Source organism: Glycine soja, chromosome 18 (genome assembly GCF_004193775.1).
Source record: "Glycine soja cultivar W05 chromosome 18, ASM419377v2, whole genome shotgun sequence".
In the NCBI taxonomy this organism is placed as follows: Eukaryota; Viridiplantae; Streptophyta; class Magnoliopsida; order Fabales; family Fabaceae; genus Glycine; species Glycine soja.
Window position 1 is genome coordinate 11,559,840 of NC_041019.1, and position 18,920 is coordinate 11,578,759.

The 18,920-nt window shown below is 34.1% G+C and overlaps 2 protein-coding genes across 5 annotated transcripts; both read right to left on the minus strand.

Annotated features, from left to right (window-relative positions):
• Window positions 1-971: 971 nt before the first annotated feature.
• Window positions 972-11,671, minus strand: LOC114396780 (serine/threonine-protein phosphatase 5-like). Of its 4 annotated transcripts, none has more exons than XM_028358935.1 (14): window positions 11,550-11,671; window positions 10,400-10,560; window positions 10,033-10,202; window positions 9,872-9,943; window positions 7,569-7,719; window positions 5,424-5,597; window positions 4,432-4,540; window positions 4,226-4,343; window positions 3,148-3,295; window positions 2,552-2,800; window positions 2,265-2,390; window positions 2,082-2,182; window positions 1,547-1,621; window positions 972-1,370 (listed from the first exon to the last, which is right to left on the minus strand). In XM_028358935.1, exons 2-14 carry the CDS (start codon window positions 10,467-10,469, stop codon window positions 1,311-1,313), a joined length of 1,623 nt encoding a protein of 540 aa, XP_028214736.1. In that variant the 5' UTR covers window positions 10,470-10,560; window positions 11,550-11,671; the 3' UTR covers window positions 972-1,310. The 4 variants fall into 4 exon arrangements, with proteins under 4 accessions (XP_028214736.1, XP_028214735.1, XP_028214737.1 ...); XM_028358934.1 differs by having other exon boundaries at window positions 10,400-10,557; window positions 11,550-11,669; XM_028358936.1 differs by lacking the exon at window positions 11,550-11,671 and adding an exon at window positions 11,388-11,403.
• Window positions 11,672-17,881: 6,210 nt separating this feature from the next.
• LOC114396924 (ATP-dependent DNA helicase PIF1-like) lies at window positions 17,882-18,920 on the minus strand. The gene is made up of 3 exons (XM_028359088.1): window positions 18,917-18,920; window positions 18,308-18,650; window positions 17,882-18,098 (listed from the first exon to the last, which is right to left on the minus strand). Exons 1-3 carry the CDS (start codon window positions 18,918-18,920, stop codon window positions 17,882-17,884), a joined length of 564 nt encoding a protein of 187 aa, XP_028214889.1.

Consider the following 18,920-nt stretch of genomic DNA (forward strand, 5'->3'; position numbering starts at 1 on the left):
TTGATGGTTGAGTTTATAGTTTCCTAATGGTTGTTAATATTTGGAGCTGAACTCTTCATTTTAGGCTGAAAATGTCCGTTGAATTCTTAATGGACTAGGATGTTGGTACATAACAACCCATTCAACATTAATTGAATCTAGGTTTGTACACCTCATGAGAGTCACTAACTTAGGTTCAACCCTAAAGCTCATCGGTTTAATCTCAAACTTACTAGCATATTTGGAATTTTGTTCCCGACATTCCAAGCGTCTGTTCATTCAAAAGTAACAGCAAGATGTCTTTTACAAGCATCCATTCAAGCTTCATCCACCGGAAAACAAAGCATGTACTACACTGTTGGACTGCACTTGGGTTGAGAGTCCCCACATCTTCCAACTTTGTTCACCTTCTTCACTGAAATTGTCTTCACATTGTCACATACAACATTTGGAGTTTCTTTAGAAGCAAAATAAAATTCGAATTTACTTTCCCTCAATCGTTCTAAGTACATATGATTCACCCTGAGTGCACCCAAGTTTACATAAAAAAAACAAGTTTTATGCCAAGTTAATTAAATTTTCAATCTAAAATTTTATATTCATATATTATTAGAAAGTCTCAAATCTTCTGTCTCAATTCTCATGATATAACTTACATAGTAATTAGACAACTTTACTTAATGTTGATTTTAAACTGAAATCTAATATAATTTTAAAACCTATAATAACCCATATTGATTTTTGCCTATTCTTGTAGGCTCATTTGTTCTAGCCTACATATGTGAAACTTAAATTAGTGCAATAGGTTTTAGACGGAAATCTAAAAGATACCTTAATATTTGATTCCTCAAAAAATGGTTTTTGAATCCTCAAATTTGGAGATATATACCTTAATATTTGATTATTAAACAATTATTTCCGTAAAACAAACAACCAACAATTTTTTAAACAAATATCTCATTCAATTCAACGGCTAGACACTGGCAGAAACATAAAGTAAATGGTCTCGCGTCCCTCTAAGCAGTGATTCATGTAACCAGTTTTAAGTAAAGCATTATCACTAGAGTTTCACAAAGCTAAAGAAGATGCAAATTTTACTGACACTCGTTCGCCGAATGACAAAAGGCACAAGCAAAAGGGGTAACATTACGGGGGAGAAAAAATGAATTTTAATAAAATGTTAAACCAAAAATATTATACATAACAGTGATCAACATGTACTAAATCTTCGCTAGCCACCACCTTAAACTTGCCCTTAGGGCATAACACAGTCATTGCAAAACAGCATAAGCCATTGGCAGTTCTGGGCTTCTTCTAGTCAGCCGTATAAATTATGAGAACATCCGGAGGAAGTTGTTTGCATAAGCCATAGGTTTGACATCAGGGTGTGGCTGCATATTCAACAAAGTAAACCAGACACAAGGAAAGTATGTCAACCCCATATAACAATACAGATTGAAAGATATGCACGGTCATAAATGAAATCAATAAAGAACATATTGGTAATTTTTTGAGGATGACAAAACATGATATAACATAGCATACTCCAAACATAAAAGGTACTAACCACCGCTGAGAATGTGACAATGTTAGGTTTCAAATCAGGCGCTTCAAATCGAATAAAGGCACCCTTGTTACCCATCTGCAGCATGCAATGAAAAAATCAACATTTTGTTGATTTTAGCACCAACATCAAAATATACTTCATAGAAGGAAAAATGATTAGATATTAATATAAGCATGTCACGCACACTGTCCATGCAAACAACAAATGTCCAAAGGATTGGCAGTGAAATGTTATTTTTATTTACACACTTAATGTGCCTGGAAAAGCATCCTAGTTAATCTGGCAACATGCTTAATTACCTCGCTCCTGTAACTCGTCTCAATAATATGTTTACATACACAAAGCACAACCTGAGGGATGACCCTATATAAATGATTAAGACAACAAAACACCTCTCTTTCCATAACATGAGGTTGGGTTGGGATCCATGAATCCCATTCCCCCAGCCCCCCTTCGCTCCTCTCAAATCTTCCAAGACAATCAAATAAGCAAATGCCATAATAGAAAAGAATGTAGCAAAAGGGATATGTGTTACCTGGTCACAGTAATTTGGAGCAGAAAACACAGTTATGAGTTTACCATCATGTTCAATCTCATAACCCTCGTCCTTTACTTCATGAGATCGCACAACTAAATCTGTAAATTGGTAATTTATGTGAAGCCACTGATTAAAGAACAAATAAACATTAATAAAACATCAGACTAATGCAAAACATACCTAAATTATTTTCCTGCAAAAACCTTTTTGTAACATCTGCACCAAAAGAAAGGCCTACACCACGCTTGCTTGGGCCCCTTCCAGGGAGAGGTTGTGGATCACTCCAGAGCAATTCACACATCAACCCTACACATACCAAACATAGGTAAATAAAACTAAAATACTAAGGGTGAAAAAGCCAGAGGGGTTTAGTCTATGAAGTGCAAGAATGGAAGGTTTAGAGGGATTTAGATATGTGCAGATAACTGGGAGATCAATTAGAGACAACAAAAAAGGATTTATCTAACCTTCTTCAGGAGGCTCACAAAATCGATTAATTGATCGGATGTCAGAGACTTTGACTCCATCAACACTAAAAAGACCACCATGTACTACGAAAACTTTCTCATTTATCACATGAGCCAAAGGCAAACAGCAGAATACTTCTGCAAATAGTTCGACAAATGTTTCATTCAACTTCGAGCGCACCTCACCCTCAAAACCATATATCTTGTTCATGCTCTTGCTCTCATGATTTCCTCTGGCTAAATATATGGCTGAAAATCACATGGCAACAAAACAAGTTACAATGTGCCAAGACAAAAACAAATAGCATTCTCTCAAACAAGAGAACCAGATAAAGTGAAGAAAGAAGAAAATATTCAAGTAAAGCCCATCACAAACAACAATATACAATTCACTTGAAACCATAAAAGTAATTACTGCAATTTATAAGGGTCAATTTCAAAAGGAATTGTAATGAATTTCGACTTATATGTTAGAGAAAAGTCTTTTTGATTCGAACAGTTGTTAAAAAGTATCAAAACAGGTGATTAAGGATCCTAAATTCATAATGTCTCAAATAAAGGATAACAAAAGTTACCGATGAAGATCTAGGGTTTACCTGATGGAGACATGCACTTAAATGCAAACAAAGTGAGGATAACTTCCAATGAAAAGGATCCCCTATCCACAAAGTCACCATTAAATAGATACGGATTCTCTTCTGAAGGAAGCCCATTAAGCTCAAAAATATTCAGAAGATCATAGTACTGCAGAAGACAGAAAACAAATAATAATGAATTTGCAAAGTTAAAAATTAAAGATAAAAATACAAAAATACAAATGCCCTGCAATGATGGAGGACCTTCTATGGGAGTCAATTTTTTATTTTATGGCAAGATTGTTACTGTTCATGTTACTCAGGAAACACAGAGCATGGCATTGTTGAGGTTGGTTTTTCAAATGAAAAATGGGCTAATTTATTTTCCTCAGATGTCACTTTTTTTAAGTTCCTTCCTTTTGACGAGTCTATTTTGTATTGAAGAAACTACCAGCATAGAATTACACACAAGCATCCTACTCATTCGCACAGCCTACTTTCTTTTTCAGTGCCAAGTGCCAACACTACAATAGGAATGATTCAGACATACACAGTAAATGAAGATATTTTATAAGTTGGTAAAGCAGTGACTTGTTAAATTTCAAAGTCCAGTGTGTTCTTTCTCCCCATCTTAAACCACTAGAAAGGAAAGATGCTTTATTTCACAATAGTAGGAGTGGTCATTTAGTTATTTTCGTAGTTTTTCTTTATTTTGTGATGTTTACAAATGCATTTGATTAACAAATTTTAGTTTTTAATGTCATTTCCAAGGTTTTGGTAAGAGATGTATGGGAAAAGCCCTGTACAGGAGTGCAGTAGATCCTGTAGGCTGTAAATTGGCAAATGGCAATCATTGATAAAAATGAATGCCTGAATTTTAAAGGACAGGTTTTCACAGTTGCTTCTCATAAGGGATAAAATCATTATTTCAAATGGGTTTCTTCTAAAAGTAACAGAAGACACCATGAAGATAGAAGCAACAATATGCTTTACCATATTCCAAAGTCACCTATCAACTTCAGCTGCCTTTATGTTCAAAATCATGTCTGTGACCCAAAAAATGTTATAAACAATTCAACTATTGTAATAAACCAGTTACCTGACCATGCACATCACCACAAACAGTAAAATGTTTTCCATCAGGAACATGTATGTCAACAAGAGAAGGCAAAGCTTGCAATGCCTCTCTTGTTTGCAATACAATCTGGAATGCATACCTAAAAAATTGAAGCAGGACAAGAGAGAAGACACTTCAATAACTTGTCAAGAAACAGATATACAATGAATTTTTTTTTCCTTCAGTACCGTTTATGTAAGAACTTCTGGTTCTTGAAATCTTCAATCATTTTTTTCACAAAATCCAAAGTAACAACATCCCCCTCTATTCTTGCTCCTGAATATTGTGGCTCAACATCTAGCATTAAAAGGAAACACCAAAATTTGTTTATGTCCATGAGTGAAATAAGATGATAGAGTAGAACTTGAAACTAATTTAATAAGAAAATATAAATATAAATCAGAAAAAAAAAGGTCATTGATTTTATAGACCATCGACAACACAAACAAGAACAGTTAATCATCTTTCATACTAAATAAATGTGTTGTTAATGGTCTTTGAAATTAACAATCCAATGAAAAGAAGAGGAGGGGTTGAAGATCAGGAAATTACATTATCTCTATCAAATTCAAAGGCATCTATAAATACATACTCAACAATCTTTCAAATAATGGAAGTTTGTAGATGTCAATCCAGGTAGCAATTGAACACCCCTAAAACAAAAAATAATTCAAACAAGATTGCAAGCAGCTGAAAATAGTAAAATAAGCATAGCGTGTACATTGTTCTTTATTAGTCAGTTTAGGGGATGACTTATCCACCTTTCTTGCACCTCTTACAATTTTAGATAAAATATACTCTTACAAGTAAACTGGAAAATACATAGCACCTACTATCCTTATTCTCCTTATTGGAGAAAATACCAAATTGAAATCTGCCCAAACAGATGAGCCTAAGTTAGTATTAGCAAGCCTAACAAGGGTAATAAGCACATTCTAAGGAACTAGTATCTTAAAGACACGAGATGCTTTTCATGTGATTAACTTGCTCCAAAAATAGCCAATATAAGGAATTATGTTGCATTGTAAAGAACTAAATTTTAATGCATTATTGATAATGATTACATCCGACTTAAAATGAAATTTTTAGGTTTTTAAAGTTCATTCTATGATTAATTAGTTTTATGTCTTGATTAATTTTAAGCTAAGACCTAGATCATGCAAAAGACTCCTAAATGTACCAGTATTGTGGCCACTCCACCAATAAGCCCCAAGGAGCAACAGCAAACCAACCACAATTGCAACTACTATTGTGGTCTTTGATGTCCTGAACAACATCACCGCTGCTGCCATAACTGCTACTGTCACTGCTGCTATGGCCACTTCGGTTGACACCGAAGAATTGCGGCCCTTTCCTATAATGATACAATATATACAAAGTGATGATTTATAGAAAAGTGCGACAAACATTCATAGAGACAGGCATAAAATATCCCTAGAATTTATGAAAAGGGATTTGAGAGGTAAAGTAGAACGATTAAGGTATGTGATGGAATCCAGAAAGTATTCACTACTGATTTGGGTCAGGGAGGAAAAAACATATGCATCAACCTAGAGGTGAAAGGGTATGGTACCTATACAACATGATTATTTTTAAAACATTTTGTCACCTCTAAGATATGTTCCTCAAACTTGCGAAAATTTTCATTTTCTTTTAGTCTTCCAAATTGCCATTTACCAATGAAAAGGAAGGTGGAGGAAGAAAAGAAAAAATTATTGGTTTAGTTAATTTGAAGTGTATGGTTGAAAACAGGAAGGGAAAATGATCCATTTGTTTGACTTGGCAAGAAGAGTTCCGTTTTAGTTCATATATTGATTACACAACTATCAAATTAACTTAACCAATAATTTACTTACAGTTAACAAGCATCAAAACATAGATAGATTACTGGTTAAAATAGTTTGATTCTTGGTTAATCAATATACAAACTGATATGGAAACTTCTTTATCAGTGGAAATTATGTATGTTCCTGAAGTTGAACTGTGTCATTATTTGATTAAAAGCACTATATAAACTCAAAAGTAAAACATATTGGTGAGACAGCCTTTTGGGTCATTTTCCCAACTAGGAAATGGATGGTGAATTGTGAATGGTTGAAATAAAAATGAAAAAGGAAGATACAAAAGTAGATGAGATCATACATCACCAATACTTATTTGAAAGATACTCATCATATTGATAAGATGTTCTTTACTCTTGATTCTTGAGCCTTTGAGGAAATGAAATAAAAACAAACAGAAGACGTAACCTTTCACGGATGCACCAAAATTGTCTGACTTACAGTTCCTGTGGTTGTAGAAAAAGGTATTGGATGGTGCATTATCTTGATGTTTTCATTTCTTTGTATACTGAGATGAGATGATATTACACTATTTTGCCCTTCCTTCTTTATCAACATTACACTTCATGTTTTTCTTATTATTAAGATTGAAAACAAATTCCATGACGATGTACATAAGCAATCAAGAACCTAGAAAGTTAAAAATTAAATCCCCAAATTCATAGCAAAATGGTCCGTTGAACTTTTTTCATTGCTACCCAAGACCACTATCATACAAAGAAACAGTACCAGTAGCCAATACAAATTTCACTACAAAGAGTGGCAATGAAACAAAACAAGATAGTGTTAGGCATCTTATTCCATGTGTTCAGAGAAGGAAAACCCATCAACACAATTAAATGGGGGAGAAAACCAAGGACCATATCCAATCATATAATCTGATGCAGAACTGAAAATCTCAAGCATAACTTGATTATCGAAATGACAACATATTTGCTCCATTTTTCCACATTAGCACATTGACGATATATTAGGATCCAAAAACAAGGTATGGGACTTGAATCCCACATTAGAAGTATGGGATTCTAGTGTGGGATTAGGCCTTGGGCTCTTCAACTACAACAACTAGCTTCTGTGGTGTGTGGTTCTCCCAAGGTTCTTATCAGGATATCAAGATCATTGAAAACATGCATTTATATATGAAAGATTGCTAATTTAATGTCAGAAGGTATTCATAACAGGAGACATTCTATTAGAAGTTAGAACTTTCAAATAATCAAGCAAAACTACAGTTACTCTTTTAAGGGCAAGTTATATATTATTTGAAGATTTACAAAATTAAAGCTGCAATAGTACCCTTAGAATACACACATCCAAAATACACAAAAGTAAAGAGATATAACAGCATGACTGTATGAAATAATAAACAAAGTGTAAAAATTTCAAGGAAAAAAAATAGGCACGAGGGATGAGGGGAGGGAGGAAAACATAACATGTGATAATAAAAAAGACACTAGCATAAGAAACCGTATTCAAAATAGTACCTATCGTACGGAAATCTATGGATTCAGCTATTGAACGCCTTTCAGACTCTGGTGCAGCAATTGCTTCTTCAAATTTAAGTTTCATAACTGCTTTTTCACATTCCTTCAATTTCTTTGTTGCATCAGGATCATTTGGACACATTTTCTTGACCTATTCAATAAAAGTATATTAAACAAAATGTTTGCACATTGAAACAATATGTTACAGAACAATAAGAATGAGGTAGTCAGTGTTACTTTGAAGGAAAGTGAAAACCTAAAAGTAGATGCTGGGTTAAGAGATATCCCAAACAAGGCATATTAAAACAGAAGTTGCAGCAACAAATAACTATATTAAAGGACAAGAATTATCAGCTTAAGCCAATTCATGTGAGAACATTTCAATAAGGGTGCATGCCAAGAAAAAATTTCAGATTCCAACAATTCCAATAAACATTAGAACTACCAAGTTTTAAAAAAAAATCATGTCTAGACTCTAGTGTTAGAAAGTGAGTAGACAGAACAACTTCTAATTAAACAAAGGGCTCGCAAAAAGAAGAGAGAGAATTGTAAGCATCAATTGTTTAAATTGCAGAGCTCATTACAGGATGCAGCTGCAAGTGTGCAACATTTCAGTTGCATTGGCCCCTGAAACAGTATTAGGCTGCAATTGCAGACCACATTGGCCCACTTCAGCCACCAACTACCACAACTGCAACAAAAGATACACAACCATAACCAGAATGTAAAACCTTGGGGATAATCCCTTCGTCTAAAGCAACGCAAACATTACTTACACAGAATCTACTTTTCTTCGAAACTACCACTAATGTCTCAAATTTCTTAATGTTTCTATTCCTTCTCCACACACATTGGGTGTACCTAACTCTCTAGCTTGGACAAAATCAGCAGCTTTCATTAGAAGGATAACAACCACTTAGAATATAAATATTTGTGCATGTTTTCAAATACAAGACCAAAGTATGCATACTAGAAGAATTTACAATGTAATTTGCAGATTGATAAATAATAATCAAGCAAAACTTTGAATTTAAAATAATGAAGCATCCTTCATTTTCTAGCATGTAGAAATGTATATGCTGTAGTGCTATTTGTTACATAAATATATGTTGTAAATCTTATAGTGGAGGAGAATACAAGACAGTTGAATTTTTCTTCTTTATAAAATATGGACGCTTTAAGTGGCCAACTTCACATTGAACTTACTAATCATTAGCAGATGTAATTTGAGAATACCATGTTATTTACTGATTTCAATGGTGTGTACTTTAGTCTAATATTCATTATAGTTGCTGAGATATCATGTATACTCCGTAAATAACATGATAAAAGGGAAAAAAGGGAATGTGAATGGGGGTGACAAGAATTGAGTGTCAATTTGGGATGGGAGCAAATCCATCAAAATAATGTGCAACATTTATCATTTTTCCACTCAGTCTTCCTTTCCCTTCCTTTTACAGTAGCTGTAACCCATTTTCTGGATTGATATCACTGATATTAGGACAGGAACATACAAAGTATAGTTCATATATAATACCTATTTCTGTTTCCAATTAACAGCAATTGCTATACAGAATTTGAAGATGAAGGAAAGAGTAGAAATGGCGGAGAGAAATGTGGGTGTGTACAGAGAGAATCTTGCAAGATAGAGAATGAAGGACCAACAGCATTAAAAAAATCAGGAAGCCAGACTCAAATACAGAAAGGAGTTCTGAGCTAAGCTGCTGCATCTCACATCTGATTTTTGTGATTATCGGATTTATTTTGGTGATGGGAACTATCTTCACAACCTCTGCCCTCTGATCAGCTGTGAGATACGTAGCCCTATTGGCTGTATTTAGATCTTCCGGGTGGAAGATGTTAGTCCTGCATGCTGCAAATTATGAGCTATGTTCTGTAAATGCAGCAAGCTCAGCTACTGTGAGATACCCATCCGAGTCTTGTCAAGTGTCTGAGTACTGCATTTATTTGTTAGTGTTTTGTTTTGGCACTGTTTGGGTAAGTGAGTGATTGGTGGTTCTATTGTGGGTCTGAGGAACTGAGGCGGGTGCTGCTAGTGGTGATTTTAATGTTATTTTTCTTTTTTTGGATCGGAAAATATTAATTGTTAGTTTTTTGTTAGCAGGAGGGATTGAACCCGTGACCTTTCCCTCCTTTCCTTCTTTCTTAACAGAGCTCATAATTTGGACAAACGTTAATTGTTTAGTTTGCAAGTTAATCAATGATATTTTCAACCCAGGCTCCATCATCCCAATATTTTAAAGACAATAAAATAGCAAACACTTATAGTTGCACATAGTTACCTGCTGAAAATCTTTCAGTGCTTCCTTGAATTTCCCCAGTCCAAGATGAGCAGCGCCTCGCCTGTAATAACCCTATAACAATAAACCATAATCAGGGCTTGTTTTTATTAAAGATAAATAAAAATATAAGAAAGCCTCTGATGTTTTTGGGCTTAAAGCACCTTCGAATATTTAGGATCAATTTCAATAGCCTTTGTGGCATCTTGTATTGCACTACCATATTCCTCAAGCCGAAGATGGGCAAAGGCACGATTAGAAAAGTAAACTGCATTTTGACTGTTCAGCTCAATTGCTTGTGTATATAGATCAATGGCTTGGGAGTATTTTCGAGCTGGAAAAGGAACTCACAAGATCAGCAAGTATTAACAAAGAAATATGTTAAAGCAATGGCATCTCAATAAAAGTCCGCTTATTAAAATCGAGTCAGATCAATAATTCATTTAAGCTAAAGTTAACCAGAAATTTCACTGCAATGTTGAAGAAAGTAAATGAATCGCAACACAGAGAAATTGTTTGAGTATTAATTACCATTGAACACTTCATTGGCAAGGAGTTTAAATTCTTCAGCCTTTGAAACATTAGACTTTTCAGTTTCCATATTGGTTAAAACTTCAGTTGTAGATGGTGAGAAAATTCAGAGAATAACAGTGTCAGTGTTTTCAGTTCTTTTCTTTACAACAATTGACCTGCTACAATCAAACAGAAAAAAGAAAAAAAAAATATTAGCAATATAGTAATAACCGGCACGGCAATACTCAACTAGCAAAGGAACTGCTGATAAAAAAAAACTAGCAAAGGAACTATATCAAAATTCAGAAGCATCTACTTTACACTGTGCTAACTTTTAAATTACCAAATCCTACAAAATTACAGTGTTGCAAAGATTGATAAAGGTGGAAAAATACATTATGCATGTATTTGTAATATGAATACATAGCTTTTCACATTCGTGACTTATTATATCTAATACCAATCTCCCTAATTCATAACGGAAACCAATTTTAAACACAGAAGCTACAATATGAAGGTTCTTTCTCTCTCCTAATGTAAACATTAAAAGTCCAATCACTGCAATCACATTACTATCACTATCATCAACATCTCCAATTCCCACTTCAAACACAACACCCTCACGATTAAACTCGCATTTTCCATTCCCCAAAACCAAGGTCCCAAACAATTAACTCTCCAAAATCAACTACATCCAAAGGGCTTCAAAACACAAAGCAAACCCCGAAAACAAGAGATTTAAGGGAAAAGGTCAAAACTTGATAAAAGGGCACCCTTAATTTTTATTTTTTTTAATAGTTACACATGCACACACCGAAACACTTGCCCATGACAAAACAAAAAAAAAAAAGTTCCCATAGGCAATAACATTACTCACAATACACGTATTGTAAACTAAGTTATAAAGGGTGAGGAAAAATAAACGCTACACATGCAAATAAATAAAATAAAATAAAATGATTGCAGAAGTTGTTGCGAAAGGTAGCAATAAGTGGGAGAAGCTAACTTGAAGGTCAAGGGGTAGTTGGGGAGAAACAGCACAGTGAAGAAAAAGAAGAGAATAGGAAGAAAAAAAAAAAAAAGAAGAAGAAGAAGAAGAAGAGGATCTGTGGGTGGGTTACTTGCACATGCGAAGAAGAAGAAGATAGAAAGAGGTTAGGGTACGTACAATTAGGAGTTTCTTTCAGCAGGTGGAGGCTGGAGGAATAGTGACTGAGTGTGGGATTTATGAGACACAAAAACAACACAAGCGCTTCTCTCTCCCTACCCACCCTAATTCATGGACTTTTTTTTTTTTTAAGAGATCCTTTCTAGTTGTCTAGTTGCTACCTCAACTTGCTATCCTTTTTTTTTTTTTGAACTCCTAAAAATACTAAAGTTGATTTGAATTTAAAAATAATAATAATAATATAATTGTATATTTTAGAATCTTTATGATTAGTATTTTAACTTATACAATATATATGATGAATATTTATTTTATGTAATTAAAATTTATAATAAAAAATGGGTTTGAATGTACACAAATTATGCTAGAATTGAAATCATAATAAATAAGTATCTTTAAACATATAAATTATAATTGAGATTTACGGTAAATAACTTAAATCATAATGTAATATTATTTGTAACCATTGACAAATTATTGAAATTTAATTTAGAGAAAGAGAAAAAAAATATATAAATGATTAAGAAAATCAAGCGTATAAATAAATAAGAAGGAAGGTAGTTTGAGGTGGTTGAAGGAGAAATTTTTTAACTAGTTGTAAGGGTTTATAAGATGCACATAAAAAAAGTAAGAACGTTCGATTGAAAGAGTGAGCAAAATAGAGTAAAAGTCTCGCTCTCCATGAATATCCGCATTTCTATTTTAATATTTTTTTTTACTGAAATTGACATATTTTAACAATTATTTTATTAGACGTGACTTAAGCAGTATAAAAAAACTTTAATAGCACGTGTTTTGATCCGTGTTTAACTTTGGGCTTTGTCACCACTCCATGAAGAAAATACAAAAATTAAGAGTCATTTAGGTGCGGAAAGATATTTTGTATTTGTATTTCTAAAAGATTGTATAAAAAGGTAAAACAAAATATAATTAAAAATATGTTTTATGTTTCTTGAATATTTTTTTTTAAAACAAAAAATAAAGTGACTTGTGAAAAATAAGAGAAGAAACATAGATCAAACTCAATCACAAAGGAGAAGTTAAAAAGAAAAAGAAAAAAAAAGAAAGAGGGACATAAGTTTGAAGAAAATGAGATAAGTTCATGATTATGTCATAGTATCATTTCCCACCAAAATAAATTAAATTACAATAAATCAATAATTTAAATTCTATCACCATATTAATTTACCTTAAAGCTACGATCAAGAGGTCAAACTCTTATTGCTTAAGCATCACCTCCACTTGAAGAGAAATTTGAATTCATGATAAGATGAGAGTTTATTTTGCTTGGTATGTTATTTGAAATGGAAACTAAACATAAAATAATTGGAGAAAATAAATGGCCAAAGCCACCACCTCCAAATAACTTCACCTTCGTAACATGTGTCTTCATTGGGCATCAATCACATAAATGATGTTAATCCCGAGAAACTTTTATTGCTGATTATGACTAACAAATTACATTAAAAAAAATGAGATTCGATTTGGCATGTACAGCCCAAATTAAATATAACTCTTTGGAAAAAAAAAAAGCAAAATTAGAAAAACTCCCCCATAATCCTTGCTTGTATTTCTCATGATTCCCACTCCTTTCCCTTTGCCAAAGATAGATGTTTTGTCCTCCATGCAGAGATGGGAGGTGCATTTACGATGGTTACGACTTACAACACACTGTGTTCAAAAGTGTTAAAGAAATGAAAATAAAACAACAATATCATAGTCTTCAACATTGTAACTTGCATTTTAAATTTCAAAAATAAACATATAGATATAACAATGGGAAAATCATCCGGTTAGTTCATTGCAATGTAGAAAGAGAAAAATGGTTTCAACCAAACAAATTGAGCCTAGATACATGTAGAAATAGAGTGGGAATGAATGAAAGAAAAAAATATAATGAGACCGTGAATGTTTTATTGTGCAGTTACCAAATACCAGAAGATGAGGAGTTGTAGTTATTCAGTTTTCAAGTCTGGTTTCAACAAATTTGCAAGCATCGTTTCTCCCACATTAATTAGCTTCTTCTCTTATTCTCATTTATTCATTTTTCTTATATACCTCTCATTTGAAACCTTCTTTAGTTTATTTTCATGTTAGCGTTTGGCGACCCAGGTTGTTCTTTGCAATGGATGTGCTTCCAAAAAAATCAAATGCATTTGCAGTTTCAAAGTTTTCATCCCAACTCACTCTTAGACATGTATCTCTAACAAAAAATAATTTCATGGGATACGGGATTGGAGATTGTCATTGTCAGATGAGCAATATGGTACGTACTACATCTTTCTTTTTTGTTGTGAACATTTAATTTTAACTACTGCTTAGTGATTATTTTTTGGGAATATTTCATGGACATGATCACAGTCAAATCGAATGTGGCTTATGGCTAAAGCAAAGGGATTTTCTGCATCTTTTCAGGATTGATCTATGAACCCTACAATACAAGAGGGATCCATTAGTTGCTTCTTTTGTGGGATTAAAATACATGTTTGTATCTTTTCTTTTTTACCACCCTCTATATGGGGTTGTGTTTTTCTTCATCTTATCTGTCTTACCCGTTACAAATATTGCCTGTATTTGTAACTTGTAACGTTGGTACTGGTGTCACTCTTCTATCTTTTTTTCTTTCTTTCTTCCATCTTATATTTGTAACAAAAATTTCAAATTGTTAATTTAGATTTTATTATTTATCTTATCAGTAATTAACGACATTTCAAATTATCGGTATTAAATCCTATTCGATTTTGTAAGAAAGTTGATTGCGGGAGAAACTTGGATTTTGATATTATTTTACTAGTCAAATTGAAAATATTATAGTTATAATTTTTTAATTCAGTAATTTAAAAAAAATGCTATCTTTTTGTTTTTAATTTAGTTATTTTTGAAAAATCCTGAGCAATTTCTTAGTGAATACTAAAATTTACAATATGGGAGCAGATAACTAATTATAAAAATAAGTAAAAAAAAATAGTATTGAGCAGGGATCTATCTATTCATGTTCGTGTTATGTTTGGCAGGTTGTTTTATTTACATTCTAACTTTTTTTTTTAATGGCTGAAAAAGTTTATTTGATAATATCTTGTTTAAACTTATTTTTAAAATAAGTATTTTTTAAAAAAAATAAAATAACTAGTTTTATGATTTTCTAATGTGTTTATAAATTTTTTTACTTAAAATAAATAGTGTTTTGCTTCTTTTTTATGTTGAAAAAAACAAATTCTATATACTTCTTAAAAAAGTATTTCTTTAATTGTTTTTTTTTTTAGTTTAAACAAATTCACCTTAATTAATATTTGATGAACAAGTTTTTTTAATTGTTTATAGTGTTTTCTAAATTATGCTAATTTAAGTAGTGTTTTTAAAATACTTGTTTATAGCTTTTTATGTTTTATTTTCTTTTTATTTTTAAAATATTTATTAAGTTTCCTTCCTATCACTTTTAAATAAGGTTGGATTTTATTATTTATTTGATTTTATTTTCACTTGTTTACAATTAGGGGTGTAAGTGGCCCGAGTTGGGTTGAGTTTTATCGATTAATTTTTTAATTTAATCCAATTAAATTTAATTGGATTGGATTTACCTTTTATTTTCTTGCAACTCAATCCAATGCAATCCAACCCCGCTTTAATTGGAATGGATTGAGTTGGTTATCGGGTTGAAGTTTGATCAAAAAAGTCTCACATCTTTAGGTCTTAAAGAAAATTCTCAAACTAAAAAAATAGAAGAGATATTTTTAAAAACTAGTTTTGCGATTGCTCTTTGAATAGAAAAAGATAAACCATAGACCTGTAATCAATTTAAGTAACTCATTCATAATGATAAAATATAAAATTCAACCAATTTAAAACTAACAATATTCATAAATCATAGCATAGTTTTATAACTAAAAATACTTAAGTCAATAGTAATCACTAATCATAAAAACAAAGAAGTCTTAAATAATATAATAAAGAAAAGATAAAAAAAAATTTGTATGAGTACTTACTTTAGGGTTTTCTATATTAGTATTTACCATTTAGTATACAATTAGAATTTTGTTATATGTTTGTTTACTATATGCGGGTTTGATTAGGTTTTGGTCAAGTTCAAAACTTCAAAATCGTTACCCAATCCAATTTTAATTGGGTTCACTAAAATAAAACCAATTCAACCCAATGATATAATCTAACCCACAAAAATCTAATTTGGTTGAATTGGATTGGGAGGGTTCGCAGATTTGGTGCAATTTGCTTACACCCCTAATTTACATGTTCGAAGCATAGACCCATTGACTGGTTGTCACCCTTCTTTGTCACCCTATTAATGTTTTGCTCCACAGGGTTGGCAATGAATCAAACCATCTCGAACATATTTTAAGACTCGATTTGAAAATTAACTCATTGAACTTGGTTCATAAACCAAATGAGTTGAACTTGAACTAAAAGTTGAACTCATTAAATAAACGAACTGAACTTAAGCTATGTATAGCTCGATTCAATTGGTTCATGAACCAACTCAATATATATTAATTTTATATTATTAAATTGATATAATTGCTTTTTCAATTAGTTTCATATTAATTTTATTGTACAAAATAAATGTTAATCACAGCTTTGTCTAGGGTCATTCTCAGGCACTTGTGGATGCTCAGAGCCCATGCCAGAATAATTGGTATCTGCTTCCTCCTAGCAACAGTTTTATCTCTATCCATTACTTGCCACTCTGTTGGTTTCAAGGTCAAAGTTTTTCTTGAATCAAATTGGACTATTGGCAGTCGGTTATCAGAGTACATGTCACCAACATCCATTGCCTCCTCAAACCCCACTACTGTACCTGTTGCTCCATTCATCAACCCTTTCCAAGTATGCAAATTCTTGACCAACATAACTGATAGGTAGAAAGGGGGCACAGGGGCAACAAACACACGGGTGCAAACAACAACAAACAAGAGGAGAATTGTGAGGCCTGCTTACCTTAGTGATTTCATTTGAAGCAAGGGTAGTGTAGGAGCGCTTTTACAGAATGGAAGATTCGATGTTGGCCTTTAGGGGACAAGAATAACCAATTCCTGAATTCTGAATATTCTAGAAAAGCACAAAATGCCAAAATTAGTTGTATAGAATTCAATATAAATAGGAATATGTAATAACAACATGAATCATGAATGAATGAGAAATAACAAAGTTCCTTCCCTTAGCTTTCTTCTTCTTCTCTTCTTCCTCTTCTTCTGGAGGTGTTTACCCTCGAAGTTCAGCAACAAGTGCAACACGTAACATTTGGTGCTTTCATTGACCTCCCATGGCCGCCTTCCATGGCTACCTTCCATGGATGTCATTACAGCCCAAACCACTGCCATCCACAACAATCGCCAACCCACCGTGACTTTTCTCCCACTAGCGAGGATTGCCTCGAGGCTGTCCTGGCCAAACTTGATGCCACTACACGCCGCCTCGACTCCCAACTGGACGCCCTTCTCCTATGACTACCTCGGCGACTCGGCCACCACTACCTTCCTCAGTCTCCATGCTCCGCACCCATACCACCAAGTCCTGCACCATTACTGCCTCTGCCATGGACTCCGCCACTGACTCTGTCGTTGCCTCCGCCGCCACCTCTGCCGCTCAAGCCGACTCCATCACCCACGCTTATCGCAACCACGATCATGCCACCTCCGCCAGCCATGCTGCCTCCGTCACCACCTCCGCCGTCACCTCCATTTTCCACACCCATGCAGTCGCCCCCCACAACCTTGCCGAGTTCGCTTCCCATAGTGGTTGTTTCCCTCCTTGCTAACAGCAACCCCCACGTGTCCTCCGACCGTCGCAGGATCATCATTCGTCGAGTTCGCAAAGAGCACTTCAGCCACTGTGAGGAGCTCAACCACTCCTTCCTCCTCACCTTTTACGCCGCAAAATGGCTCAACTTCTGCAACACTAACCTCCATTCACTCATTCCTTCACCCATTTTAATTTGGGATCCCGGTTCAAATTTTTAAGCCATGGGTTGAAGCCCAACACCTTGAGGACAAGGTGTTTTTGATGGGGCTGGGAGTGATAGGTAGAAGAAGGCATAGGGGCAGCAAACACACAGGTGAAAACAACAACAAACAAGAGGAGAATTGTAAGGCCTGCTTACCTCAATGATTTCGTTTGAAGCAGGGGTAGTGTAGGAGCGCTTTTGCAGAATGGAAGATTCAATGCTGGCCTTTAGGGGACAAGAATAATCAATTCCTGAATTATGAATATTCTAGAAAAGCACAAAATGCCAAAATTAGTTGTATAGAATTCAATATAAATAGGAATATGTAATAACAACATGAATCATGAATGAATGAGAAATAACAGAGTTCCTTCCCTTAGCTTTCTTCTTCTTCTTCTTCTTCTGGAGGTGCTGACCCTCGAAGTTCAGCAACAAGTGCAGCACGTAACACCCTGGCACCTTCGCAAATGGTAACCACATCAGGTGTTACCCCATGCTCAAACTGCTTCTTCCAACAATCGTCACCGCTATCAATGGCTCTATAAACAAAACATTCCTTTTGCAAGCTTTTAAGCCTTTTCTCGTTCACACTCCTGACAATTTTATTAAATGGGAAGAGTCACACTGCTGAGGGATCACACTCAGTCTCGGATCAATACTTCTCAAGGTATGCCAAGTTCACTCTCCCCTTTCCTTATGGCCTGAAGCAACTCAATAAACCGCACATCAGACTGCCTGAAGATCTATTTGCAAATCAAAACTATCATTCCAACAATCAGCTTCAATAGTTTAACTCACGCACTTCGGCTCTGACTTCAACTTCTTATCAACCTTTGACTTCTCAGTCTCACCAACAGAGGACAACTGGAAGAAATCCCCAACCACAATCAGCTGAATTCCTCCCCACCTCTTATCCACATCCTTCAACTTTCTGGCAACAAACTCTAGGCCATCAAATAGCTTTGAATCCACCATGCTAATTTCATCTATGACCAAAGCCTCAACCTTATCCCAAGTTCTGGTTGCAATCTTCCTCATAATCACCTCAAACAAATTTTGAGGATCAAAATTGGTGGTGTTATGGATCGCAGAAAATGAGTGCAAAGTTTGCCCCTTTATGGAAAACGCTGCAACCCCAGTTGAGGCTGTGACAAAAACCTTAGATGGGATGTGCAATTTTTTCAGTAATTTCACAACCTCGATGACCAACTTGGTTTTTCCAGTCCTAGTAGAACCCGTGATGAACACACTTTTCTGCTGCTATGTCCATTGATTCTTAGGCCTACGTTGTTTTCTCTCTGAGTGTCTTCTTCTTGGCCTTGTAGAATACCCTTTTGTGCCCAAATTTCTATACGCAGCAACAACAATTCCTAGGGTGAAAAATACCCCTTTTTTTAAACTTCTCACATACCCAT

What these genes read in the sequence shown, in the direction of transcription:
- LOC114396780 (XM_028358935.1), bottom strand. Translation starts at nt 10,469, where the DNA reads ATGGAAACTGAAAAGTCTAATGTTTCAAAGGCTGAAGAATTTAAACTC. An exon ending in CACTGAAAGATTTTCAGCAG is followed by an intron (nt 7,720 to 9,871) that starts GTAACTATGTGC and finishes TTTATTGAATAG; the next exon opens with GTCAAGAAAATGTGTCCAAA. An exon ending in TTGTCACATTCTCAGCGGTG is followed by an intron (nt 1,371 to 1,546) that starts GTTAGTACCTTT and finishes TTGAATATGCAG; the next exon opens with CCACACCCTGATGTCAAACC.
- LOC114396924 (XM_028359088.1), bottom strand. An exon ending in AAGTTGAAGTCAGAGCCGAA is followed by an intron (nt 18,099 to 18,307) that starts GTGCGTGAGTTA and finishes TAAAATTGTCAG; the next exon opens with GAGTGTGAACGAGAAAAGGC.